The sequence below is a fragment of the Lipotes vexillifer genome, unplaced genomic scaffold, assembly GCF_000442215.2.
Source record: "Lipotes vexillifer unplaced genomic scaffold, Lipotes_vexillifer_v1.1 scaffold1319, whole genome shotgun sequence".
NCBI lineage: Eukaryota > Metazoa > Chordata > Mammalia > Artiodactyla > Lipotidae > Lipotes > Lipotes vexillifer.
The window spans coordinates 81,078-94,874 of record NW_006779997.1 but is presented as its reverse complement, the minus strand read 5'-3'; the positions used below and the strand labels follow the sequence as shown (position 1 = coordinate 94,874).

The following is a 13,797-nucleotide window of genomic DNA, read 5'->3' as shown; positions in this document are numbered from 1 at the left end:
AAAAAAAAAAAAAAAAAAAAAAAAAAAAAAAAAGTAATTACCCGACAGAACTTTGTGTGTCTGTCCTCTGCCTGACTCTGATTCATTCATTCTATATATTTCCAGCCTGTCTGCAACGTGCCAGTCCTTTTACTAGATTCTGGGAATATAGCAAATGAACAACAACAAAAAATATTTGCCCTCATCAATCTCCCACTCTAGTGGGAGACAGGAGGCAGAGACAGAGAAAAAACAAAATAAGCAAATTTATGTGATATGTTAGATAATGGTAAGAGCTATGGAAAAAATTAGAGATCATTGTTCTAGTTGTCTATTGCTGTGTAATAAACTATCCCAAATGTAGTGGCATAAAACGGCAGTCATCTTAGTTTGCTCAGTCTCTGGTTTGGGAATTCGGACAGGTGACAACAAGGATGGATTATCTCTGCTTCGCAGTATCTGGGGCCTCAGTAGGGGAGATTTGAATGGTTGGGGCCTAGAGTCATCTGAAGGCTTCTTTGTTACAGGTCTGGCACCTGGGTTGAAGGTTAAGCTAAGCTGGGAAGTCAACAGCAGTGCTTACCTGAAGCCCATGCCACATGGAGAGGTCATTATCACAGCATGGTGGCCTCAGGGCAGTCACACACTTCTTTATGGCAGCTCAGGGCTCCAAGATCTAGTGTTCCAACAAATAAGGCAGAAGCTGCTGTCCTTTTATGACCTGGCCTCGGAAGTCACATAATGTCACTTGTACCATACTCGGTTGGGTGAAGCAATCCCAAGCCCCCCGCTCCCAGATTCAAGGAGGGAGGGACTTAAACCCCACCTCTCCATGAGAGGCATGGCAAAAAATTTGCAGCCAAGTTTTTAAAATGTCATGGGAATATTTGGGGAATGTTTTATCCTTATTGTTTTGGGTTGAAGTCAAAGAGAAAATGTTCCAGGCCCAAAGTAGATGTGGAGGTGGCTGGAATGGAGGGGAATTTCATGATGGGGTCAAGACCAGAAGGAGAACTCAGGCCAGGGAATAGAAGCAGAAAAATGATGAGGCTGGATTAAGTAGAAATGACAGAGTATTTAGATTACCAAACATGGATCACTCTTTATCCTAATCTATTTACACTGTTACCTAAATTCTTTAAAATACAGCCTATATAATTGAATCATTTTTTCAGATGCTTGGGCAATGTCCATAGAATGTTTTTTTAAGCCTTATATCTGAGTAATGATCATATGGACATTATGCTTGAATTGCCCCTTCTTCATACCCTCTTGCCTTTCTGGAAAACTGCACATCATTGTTTACAGTTTAGCTCGGGTCAGATATCATCTCCTCTGCATAGCCCTCCATGACCCCACCTTCAAGTAGAGCTGCATACTTCTTCCTTTGCAGTTTTTGTTTAAGGACTGCGTATATACCTCTTTTACAGCACTTATCACAGTGTGCTCAGATGACTTGCTTTATTGACTGTCTTTCCCACCAGACTGTTTGTTCTTCATGGCGACGCCATATCTTATTCTTCTTTGTACTTCCAGTGCCACTACAGTTACTGGTACATTTAGACACTTAGTAAATGTTTGCATAAACGTTCAGTTGGAATTGAATATAGTTTTCTTATTCCCAAGATTTTCGTAATTGCCTGGCTTCAGGGATGATCAATCTGCTCTAAATAATACCAAGGCTCTTGCCCTTCTCCTGAATGCCTTCTGAGATAGCAGATTTAGTACATTAAGACATTGCTAGATTTATATCTCTGGCCCAGACTTCTCCTCTAAGCTGCAGACTAGGTCATCTTTCTTTGCTGTGTGCTCTCAGAGAATGTTTATTTCCTTTTACTTATTTCAGTTCATAATTCCATATTCATTTGTGTGGTTGATTAATGTCTGTCCTCCCACTCGACCATAAATTTGTGAAAACAGGGGTTGAGACTGTTTATGCCCACACTTGGGCTGCTGGTGATGGGTGCCTGGCACATAGTAGACAGACGCTCCACTGACTTTTGCTCATTGAATGCTTGGATTGTCATTGTTTACCTGTCTCATGGTCTGCAGTGATAAGGAACTGTCATAGAAGAGATGGAGGTTACCAGAAAGTAGTATAAGGAATTATTGATTAACATTTATTTTAGTTAATTATTTAGTTAAATAATTTAAGTCTAAATAAAATACAGAAATCTATTATGTAGTACAGCTTTCTTAATCAACTAATTTCAGAAACCTTGCATTTCTTTTTTGTCCAAGGTAAGCAACGGTGGAGCACAGATTACTGCAGGATTTGAAGATGGCGTTGTTCGAATTCTTGAACTTTATGATCCAGAAGGGCTCACAGTTTTTGTGGGACGGAAGAGAGTTTCAGATGCAGATATTCGTTTGAAACAGGTCTCCAAACCTCATACTTCTCCTGTCACTGCTTTAGCTTATGATCGTGATGGAGAAGTTCTAGCCACAGGGGTAAGTAGTAGATTTCCTTGTGTTTCCTATTGAATTTTCGTGGTTAACCCTGCCTTATTAGTCTTCCTACTTAATGATGCCTTATTTGCTTATATTCCTTTCTGAGAATATATCCATATTTTGTTTTCTTTGTATTCAGACTCTTTCAGTGTAGTCTGTGCATGACATTTAAAAATATTCTTACAGATTGAGTCGTAATGCTTATTTTAAATGAAGAAACATTTTCAACCGGGAATCATGCAACATGTTTTATGTATAATCAACGTTTTATAACCTAGGTATGTTCTTATGTAGAATTGGCCTAAATGAAGAGAATAAACATGTAAATGCTTTATGCATAAATAGGTGAGCATATGCATTGTGGAATTTTTTGTGAATCTTATATACAGGTATGGTGAGCATCTTTTCAGAAACACATACAAGAAAACATGGTTTGTCAAGTGTTCTCATGGGGAAAATGAAGCAAATATTTGAAACAAGAATGTTCCCAGAATAACCTGGGGAAATATGATCATTGTAGGTATACGTATACAGTGGGCGTAATATAGCTGTTAAATGCTTCTTTGTACTGTATGCAATATGTTTCATAATAATATATATTTGGGTGTCTCTCTTTTTCTTAGAGTAAAGATCAAACTGTCTTCTTCTTTGAAGTGGAAAGGGATTATAAGCCAATCGGTTATATAACTACTCCTGGACCTGTTTGCCAGTTAACCTGGTCTACAGCCTCTCACGTAAGTAGTTATTTGTCTTTGTGTTTAAATCTCAGTTACTACATAGTGAAGTGATCTGGTAGATAGAGAATAGTGGGTGGAATTATTAGCTCCACTCCTGGGTCCTGCTGTGAGGGGCCAGGGAAGCTGCTCAGCTTTACTAGTGGAGCATTACTCAGGAGCTTCAAGCCCCTCCCATTACCTCCTCCTTCTTCCATAATCGAATTAGTCTATTATATCGGACTTTGCTTCAACAGTGGAGACTTCAGCCCAAAACACAACATGTCAGAATGTGTTGAGTGTACTTGTCCTCATGTTTAATCTCTTTACTTCTCTTCTGAAGCTCCCATTCCAGCTCCATTTTCTCTTCGAATCTTCCATTGCCTCTTTTCGAATAACAATTGGTGATTCAGTATTGATTACTAATCTTATTTAATGCCCCTAATTTCCCTAATTTTGAGCATAGGATAATTCAGTCACCTGAATATTGATTGAATGTCTAAACCAGGTACTGTACTAGGGTTCCAGCATAATAATAATGCTGATGAACTGCTTAGAAGTACTGTCAGGATTTTGGAGGGGGGGGTAACATCTGTAATCTATTTTAAGCTCTTCTAAAGAAAATGGCTGTAAAAATATAGTAGTACCTAGAAAAAACATTTTTTAAATTAACAAATACTCATTGTTTTCATCTTTGCTAGGCCCTGGTGATGGATTCAATAAGCAGTACATAACAGTATCTTCTGAAGGGGAAAAAAGATACACATGTTTAAGAAGTTATATTGATCTGTGATAGAATTATTTAAGATTTCACAAGGGAATGGGTGACTAAATTATCAGTGGTATCAGTGGTATAGACAATACGTGCTGTGAATATACAGCATGTATATCAAGAAAGGGAATATCAAGAAAAAGGGAGAAGTTAACATGTGATGTGAGTTAGTTGAGAGGAGGAGACTGCAAGTTGTGTAGGTGAAGGAAAGAGCTGCAAAGGATGCTCTGTGTTAAAGCATGAGCTATTGTATCACAACATATAATATTTTGTGCATCCTTCAATCATTTCCCTATATAACAAAGATTTAAAAAACCCAGCATTTTTCAGGGGCTGGGAATGATGTGTGGGAAGGGGGTAGGTGTGACTATAAAGGGGCAGCTTGAGGGAGATCTTTGTAGTGGTGGGATAGTTTATGTTTTGATTGTGGATGGTTGCATGAATCTGCACATATGATAAAATGACATAGAACTATACACGCATTCTATATTAATGTTGATTTCCTAGTTTTGATATTGTTGCAAAAGAAGTAACCAATGGGAGAAACTGGGCAAAAGGTATAAACCTCTTTGTACTATCTTTGCAGCTTCCTATGAATTAATAGCTACTTCAAAATAAGAAACTAAAACAAAAATTAAGGCAGAAAAGACACCCCCCCAAAAAACAAAAAAACAATTCAAAAGTCATTTCAGGCAGTGGTGCCAATTAGCACTTATATTTCTAGTGTTATTTGGGAATTACTAATGTAAATTACTCTCATCTCACAGTATATACATGCACCAAATCATCACGTTATGCACCTTAAACTTACACAATGTTATGTCAGTTATATTACAATGAAGCTGAGGGAAGAAAGTAAATTAACATGTGTAACTGATACTGCACACTTCAGTTGTCCAAATGGCAATAGCGGTTAGCCCCTACCAGCTCACTGGTCAGACCTCCTACCTTCCTGAATGCATTAAGCTTCTGCTCATTATTTTGGTTTCCAATAAAGCTGCATCACACACAGAACCATTCCATCTGCAGTGGTCACTACCATGATCACTTAGGCAGCAGTGTGGAGAAGTTACAAGGGAGCCAAATGAGAGGCAGGTAGATCTATTGGACAGCTGTGTTCCAGAGAAGATGTGACCAAAGTGTGAAAGACTGTGTGGATAAGAGATAGGTAGAATTGACTGAACTGGGTGATCTTCTGAATTTCTGGGGCTGATTTTGATGTGTCTAAATGAAATTCATTAGAGTTTTTCTAAGACATGTTTTTTTTTCCTCCTGCATTTTTCTGAGAACACCATTCTCCCTGTTACCTAAACCAGAAAATCTTTAGAGCCATCTCTTCCCTACCTCTAACCACCCTGCTTTGGTGGTTCATCAAGCCCCCCCATTGGTTATGCACCCTAAACATCTGTTAAATCTGTCTCTTCCTCTATGTTGTCTTGTCCCTTTTTTTTCATGCATTAAGCTTTGAACTTGATCTTCTCTGCCTAAAATGACCTCCTTCTTGTCATCCTAGCACACATCAACTCACTATATTTTAACACACACACAATTTACTAATATTTTATTAAGGATTTTTGCATCTACATTCATAACAGAGTGATAATTTCCCCCTTTTGTAATGTCCTTGCCAGGTCTGGAATCAAGGTATTTCTGTCCACTTTTTTTTTTTTTTTAAAAAAAAGATCTTTTCTATTCTCTGGACCTGATTTGTTGTTTGTAGGAGGATTTTTAATAATGGATTGAATTTCTTCAGTAGATGTCTCCTTTTAGCAGTTTATAGTTCTATAACTTCCAACCCACAATTTTATACCCAGTGGTAGTATCTTTCAAAAATGAAAGTAAGTAAACAATAATGTGACTTTTTGGATGAAATGAGCAACTCCTGTTCTCATGCAGCTTAGGGTTGTGCAAATGTTTTAAAGGCAAAAGCCCAGCAGAATGTCAGGCTCCCTTTTTTCTACATTTCCTTTTTCTCTGGTATCATGTGCCATCAGGTCCTAACTTTCTTGTCACTTTGAACTTCAGCTTGTGTCTGTTCATCTCTGAGAGAATGCCTAAAGCTCTAGAACACTACATTCTGTTTGCCTTCTAGGTCCCATGCAGTAAGTTGACCAATGCCCTTAGGAGAAAGAGGTGCAGAGAACGCCCATCTCACCTCACCTAGCTTCCCTTCTCCTGCTGTCTTGGCTCTTAGAGCTGTGGCTGTACTGGTTTCTCTGTGTTGTCTTGAACTAGCTGACTTAGCAAACTTTTCATGTGTCATTGAATTCAGTTTGCTAACATTAGTGTTTTTCATCTATGTTTATAAAAAAGATTTGGATAATATTTCCTGTCATCATAGTTCATCATCAAGTTTGTTATTAAGGTTTTTTTCATCTCCTAAGATGAGTTGTAAAATAGTCTCTCTATTCTCTTGAAGAATTTGTAATATATTAGAATTTTGAATTTTTGGCAGACTTGGTAGTAGAGCCATCAGAGCATAGGTTTTTTTTTTTTTTGAGGTGCTTTAAAAAAATTAATTCAATGCCTTTAATGACTATAGTTCTTCTTTTTAAATTTTAAAGTATAATAGACATAAATAAGTCTCAGATATGCGACATGATTTGATAATTGTATACATTGTGACCTGATCACCACAATAAGTCTAGTTAACATCTGTTAACATGAGAACTTTTGAGATCTACTCTGAGCAACATTCAAATATGCAGTACAGTATTATTAACTATAATTATCATGCTGTACATTACATTCCCATGACTTATTTTATCACTGGAAATTTGTACATTTTCAACCCCTCCATTTTATCATCACCCAGCCCCTGCCTCTGGCAACCACCAGTCTGTTTTCTGTGCCTAATGTTTTTTTCTTTTTTAAAGATTCCACATACAATTGATATCATGCAATATTTGTCTTTCTTTTCCTGACTTATTTCACTTAGCATAATGTCCTCAAGGTCCGTCCATATTGTTGCAAATGACAAGATTTCATTCTTTTTTATGGCTGAATAATATTCCATTGTGTACATATAATCGCAACGGAATATTTTCTTTATCCATTCACCCTTCAATGAACACGTAGTTTCCATATCTTGGCTATTGTAAAGAATATTGTGATAAACTTGAGGGTGCATGTATCTTTTCGAGTTAATGTTTTCATTTTCTCAGATAAATACCCTGAAGTGGGATTGCTGGATCATGTGGTAGTTCTATTTTTAATTTTTTGAAGAATCTCCACAATGTTTTCCGTAGTGGCTGTACTGATTTATGTTCTCACCAACAGTGCACAAGGGTTCCCTTTTCTCTACATCTCAGCCAACATTTCTTGTCTTTTTGATAATAGCTATTCTAATAGGTGTGAGGTGATATCTCATTGTGTGGTGTTTTTTTTTTTTTTTTTTTTGCGGTACGCGGGCCTCTCACCGCTGTGGCCTCTCCTGTTGAGGAGCACAGGCTCCGGACGTGCAGGCTGAGCAGCCATGGCTCACGGGCCCAGCCGCTCCACAGCACGTGGGATCCCCCCGGACCAGGGCACGCACCCGTGTCCCCTGCATTGGCAGGCAGACTCCCAACCACTGCGCCACCAGGGAAGCCCCTCATTGTGGTTTTGATTTGCAGTTCCCTGATGATTAGTGATGTTGAGCATATCTTAATGTACTTGTTGTCTGTCTCTATGTCTTCTTTGGAAAAATGTCTGTTCAGATCTTCTGCCCCCTTTTTAATTGGATTCTTTGTGCTTTTTTTTTGCTAATGAGTTGTACAAGTTCTTTATGTATTTTGGATATTAATCCCTTTTCAGATAGATTATTTATAAATATTTTTGCTTATTCATAAGGTTGCCTTTCATTTTGTTGAGTTCTTTGCTGTGCAAAAGCTCTTTTACTTTGATGTAGTCTCACTTTGTTTTTGTTTCGTTTTGGTTTTTGGTTTTTTTTTTTTTGCTTTTGTTGCCTTTGCTTTTGGTGTCAGATCCAAAAACTCATTGCAAAGACCAATGACAAGGTCAAGGAACTTACTGCCTATGTTTTCTGCAAGGAGTTTTATGGTTTCAGGTCTTACATTCAAGTCTTTAATTCGTTTTGAGTTAATTTTTGTGCACCGTGTAAGATAGTAGTCCAGTTTCATCCTTTTGCCTGTGGCTGTCCAGTTTTCCCAGCACCATTTATTGAAGAGACTGTCTTAACCCCCTTGTGTAGTCTTGGCTCCTTTGTCATAAATTAATTTACCATATATACGTGGATTTATTTTTGAGTTCTCTATTCTGTTCCATTGATCTCTATGACTGTTTTTATGCCAATACCATATTGTTTTGATTACTGTAGCTTTGCAGTATACTTTGAAATCAGGTAGTGTGATGCCTCCAGCTTTGACTTCTTTCTCAAGATTGCTTTGGCTATTCAGGGTCTCTTGTGGTTCCAATCAGATGTGTTCTTCTTGATTTAACTTTGGTAAGTACATTTTTCCCCCCTAGGGAACTTGTTTATTTCCTTTGAATTTTCAAATTTTTGGTCTGTAATTTTCATAATATTCTTAATGTCCAGGATCTGTAATGATGTTTCCTTTTCATTTTTTTATACTGGTCATTTTTTTCCCTTCCTCTTGCTTAATCTTCCTAGAGTTTTGTCAGTTAGTATTTTCAAGGAACTTTTCACTTTATTGATTTTATTTTGTTTTTTATTTTATTAAGTTATATTCTTTTAGTACAATCCTACATTTACTGTCTTAAGGTTTATTTTCTTGTTTCCTAATTTCATGAAACAGATATTTATATTTTATTCTTCTTCTTTGTATGTATCTTTATGTGTACCTTATAAAGCTGTAGGCTTTAATGTATCCCACAAGATTTGATAATGTAGTATTTTTATTATCATCCAGTTGAAAATATTTTCTCAGTTTCATTTTGATTTCCTTGACCTATGGACTATTTAGAAGTATTGATATTTTATTGTTTATTTATTTTTAATCTTTTTTCCTTTTGGCTGTATTGGGTCTTCGTTGCTCTGCACAGGGTTTCTCTAGTTGCGGCGAGTGGGGGCTACTCTTTGTTGTGGTGCACAGGCTTCTCATTGCAGTGGCTTCTCTTGTTGTGGAGCATGGACTCTAGGCACGTGGGCTCAGTAGTTGCAGCACATGGACCCTAGAGTTCATGAGCTTCAGTAGTTGTGGTGTGTGGGCTTAGTAGTTGCGGCATGTGGGCTGTAGGGTGCACAGGCTTTAGTAGTTGTGGCTCATGGGCTCTAGAGTGCAGGCTCAGTAGTTGTGGCACACAGGCTTAGTTCTCTGCAACATGTGGGATCTTCCTGGACCAGGGATCAAACCTGTGTCCCCTACACTGGCAGACAGATTCTTGACCACTGCGCCACAGGGAAATCCTTTATTTTTATTATTTAAACTTTATTTTTATTGAAGTATAGTTGATTTACAATATTAGTTTCAGGTGTACAATATAGTGATTCAATATTTTTATAGATTATACTCCACTTGAATTGATTATAAAATATTGGCTATGTTCCCTATGCTGTACAATATATTTGTGTAGCTTGTTTATTTTATACATAGTAGTTTTTACCTCTTAATCCCCTACCTGTATCTTGTCCTCTGTCTCCACTGGTAACCACTAGTTCTCTATATCTGTGAGTCTGTTTCTGTTTTGTTATATTCACTAGTTTGTTTCATTTTTTAGATTCCACATATAAGTGATAACATACAGTATTTGTCTGACTTATTTCACTAAGCATGATACCGTTCAGGTCCATCCATGTTGTTGCAAATGCAAAATTTCATTCTTTTTTATGGCTGAGTAAAATTCCATTGTGTGTGTGTGTGTGTGTGTGTGTGTGTGTGTGTGTGTGTGTGTGTATATACATACCACATCTTCTTTATCCATTCATTTGTTGATGGACAGTTAAGTTGTTTCCATGTCTTAGCTGTTGTAAATAATGCTGCTATGAACATTGGGGTGCATGTATCTTTTCAAATTAGTGTTTTTGGGTTTTGTTTTGTTGGGGATATATACCCAGGAGTAGAATTGCCAGATCATATGGTAGTAATATTTTTAGCTTTTTTAGTAACCTCCATACTGTTTTTTTTTTTTTTTTTTTTTTTTTTTTCCTTGCGTTATGCGGGCCTCTCACTGTTGTGGCCTCTCCCATTTGCGGAGCACAGGCTCCGGACGCGCAGGCTCAGCGGCCATGGCTCACGGGCCCAGCCGCTCCGCGGCATGTGGGATCTTCCCGAAACGGGGCACGAACCCGCGTCTCCTGCATCGGCAGGCGGCCTCTCAAGCACTGCGCCACCAGGGAAGCCCCATACTGTTTTTTTATAATAGCTTCATCAATTTACATTCCCACCAACATTGTACCAGGGTTCCCTTTTCTCCACATCCTCCCCAACACTTATTAATTATGGTCTTTGGGTTGATAGCCATTCTGGCAGTTGTGGGATGATATCTCATTGTGGGTTCTGATTTGCAGTTCCCTGATGGTTAGTGATGTTGAGCATCTATTCATATGCCTGTTGACCATCTGTATGTCTTCTTTTCTTTTTTTTTTTTGGCCACGCTGCACGGCTGGCAGGATCTTACCAGGGACTGAACCCGGGCCCTGACAGTGAAAGCACCGAGTCGCAACCACTGGACGGCCAGGCAACTCCCTACAATGTCTTCATTCTAATCTCACACTTCACTGATAGCTTGGGTACAAAACATGAGGTGAGAAATGATTTTCTTCCAGAATTCTGAAGGCATTGCTCCGTTATCCTCTAGCTCTCAGTAAAGACCGGGGCACGAACCCGTGTCCCCTGCATTGGCAGGCGGACTCTCAACCACTGCGCCACCTGGGAAGCCCTGTATGTCTTCTTTTAAAAAAATGTCTATTCAGGTCTTCTGACCATTTTTAAAATTGGTTTTTTGTTTGGATATCGAATTGTATGAGCTCTTTATATATTTTGGATATTAACCCCTTATGGGTCATGTCATTTGCCAATATTTTCTCTTGTTTAGTAGGTTGTCTTTTTGTCAGTGGTTTACTTTGCTGTGCAAAAGATTAAGTTTAATTAGGTCCCATTTGTTTATTTTTGCTTTTGTTTCCTTTGTTTTAGGAAACAGATCCAAAAAAAATTGTATGGTTTTGGTCAAAGAGTGTTCTGCCTATGTGTTCTTCTAGGAGTGTAATGGTTTCTGGTCTTACATTTAGCTCTATAATCCGTTTTGTGTTTATTTTTTGTATATGGTGTGAGAAAATGTTCTAGTTTCATTCTCTAACATATAGCTGTCCAGTTTTCCCAGCATCATTTATTGAAGGGACGATTTTCACCATTGTATATTCTTGCCTCTTGTTGTAGATTAATTTTGCCCATAAGTGTGTGGTTTATTTCTGGGCTCTCTATTCTGTTCCATTGACCTATGTGTCTGTTTTTTGCCAGTACCATAGTGTTTGATTACTGTAGCTTTGTAGTATAGTCTGAAATCAGGGCATGTGATACCTCCAGCTTTGTTCTTTTTTTTCAAGATTGCTTTGGCTATTCAGTGTCTTTTATGGTTCCATATAAATTTTAGGATTATTTGTTTTATTTCTGTGAAAAATGCAAAAAATGCCATCAGTATTTTAATGGGCATTGCATTAAATCTGTAGATTGCCTTAGGTAGTATGGTCATTTTAAGAGTATTAATTTTTCCAATTCATGAACATGGGGTATTTTTTCCATTTCTTTGTATCTTCAACTTCATCAATGTCTTAGTTTTCAAAGTCTAGATCTCCTACCTCGTTGGTTAAGTTTATTCCTAGGTATTTTATTCTTTTTCATGTGATTTTATAAAGGACTGTTTTCTTTTTCTTTTTGGTAGTTCATTATTAGTATATAGAAAAGCAACAAATTTCTGTATATTTATCTTTTTTGCCTTTTTTATTTCTGTTTATTGTAAAGTTTATTTTTTACAATTGCTTCCATTTCAACATTTGCAAGGACAACCACAGAAACAGACTTTTTATCAAATTTGTTGTCACATCCTAGTATATGCCTAAATTCTTAGAAAATGTCATTTTATATTTGCAAACATTCACTCTGCTTAAGCATACTTTGGGGTGATTGATATGTTCATACGTGTAAAATAGATTCTAGGTAATCAAGAACTAAAGCATCAGACAATCAGGAACAAAAGTTTGCAAATTAGCCTTGAATAGGATGTTTATAAATGAGTGTTTTATCAGTCTGGCATTCTGCTATAACAGAATACCATATACTAGGTGCCTTAAACAACAAACACTGTCACTGTTCTCGAGGCTGGAAGTCTGAGATCAGCCTCATGGTCAGCATGCTCAGATGCCAGCATGGTCAGATTCATAGTGAGGGCCTTCTACCTGCTTTCCAGATCACTGCCTTCTTGCCAATTCCTCACATGGAGAGCGAGCGAGCTCTGGTCTCTTCATCTTATAAAAGTACTAGCCCCATAATGGGGGCTCCACCCTAAGGACCTCATCTAAATCTAATTACCTCCCAAAGCCCCCACCTCCACAGAGGGTTTCAACATATGGATTTTGGAGGAACCCAAATATTTAGTCCATAATAAGTGGCAAGCAGTTATTCCCTAAAAATATTTGATTTCAGGAAGTGTATTTTACTGAAGATCACTTAGAATATATTGTTAGTATCTAAAATATTTGGGATCCATTATCTAACCTTGCAATATTAGCATCCAACTTGTATCATTTCTTGAATAACAAGACAAGGGTAGACTGATTTTTTCAATTTTTGAGAGAGATTAATGAATCAAAAAGAATGGCAAGATTAATAGTTGCTATATTCTTAAAGTTATGAGAATTAAAATATTCAATATTTTTCATCATGGGGAGAGTATGTTTACTAATTATCAAATTGGAAAATTGAAATGATACACTTCAGTTCATCCCCAGAATGCAATATTACTCAAGTGATAAAAGCTTAATAAATGTATTTTTGAGTGCACTACTTGAAAATTTGAAAAAATGCTCTCCACAATGAAGGGGCTTTGATTTAGCTAGTTCTTATTGGTTCTTATTGGTAGTTTTTCCAATGTTAGTAACTTTGTCATATAGAGTAATTACAGAGTATAACCAAGTGGGTGACTATTACATTAACTATGATTTGTCAATTGAATCTGTTAATTTAATAAGGAGTAAATGTCTAGTTCTTAACAATAACAATGGAGTTCTTCGTAGTACTTCACAAATACCCAGCCAACCCTTGTCAATTAATTTAATTTGCTTAGTGGAATTTAGATGACCTTCATAAAATATCCTCTTGATTTATCTAGTCACGTTGTAAATAAAAAGATTAATCAAGGTGTAATACAAAAGAAAATGAGTTTCCTTTTATAGAATTTCACTTGATGAGAAAAGGAAATAAAATCTATAAAATGTGGTAGAGAAGTATTAAAGCTCCTTATTCCTATAGGGCATATATTCCGCTGCTTTGATTCATTTTGGGGCTGAAGTCTATAAATAAATGTATATGTAAGAAAACCACAGCATTTTCTCTTTAGATGATTCTAAAGTTTTCTAGTTACCTAGCAAAAATGGCATGGCATGCATATATATGTATATATGCATATATGTGTATATACATAATATATATGTCATGTTTCTGTATACATATATGCATACTGTACATAAATATCAGTCTTCAAAATTTGAATAAATTTACTGGTTGTTGACATACAGCTTTTCATGAAGGAATTTTGTAAGACAGATTAAAGATAGGAAGAATAGAAACTGCAAAACAGTGCCTCTCTAACATCTTTCATCTCTAAAACATAAACTACATTCAGTCATCAAGGATACAGACCTTCATGAAGGATAGAGAAGTATAATGAAATTGAATTTTCAGGTATTTTATAATTAACAATGTGATG

At 36.9% G+C, this 13,797-nt stretch overlaps 1 protein-coding gene across 1 annotated transcript in view; it reads left to right on the top strand.

Moving 5' to 3' along the window:
- The window catches only part of CFAP44 (cilia and flagella associated protein 44), a gene marked incomplete at its 3' end in the record, with an annotated part of 117,712 nt that overhangs the window by 25,572 nt on the left and 78,343 nt on the right, over positions 1 to 13,797 (top strand). Inside the window, exons 13-14 of the mRNA XM_007453147.1 lie at positions 2,221 to 2,430; positions 3,054 to 3,164. Of these exons, the coding sequence (XP_007453209.1) occupies positions 2,221 to 2,430; positions 3,054 to 3,164 (321 nt within the window). The remainder of the gene's footprint in view (positions 1 to 2,220; positions 2,431 to 3,053; positions 3,165 to 13,797) is intronic.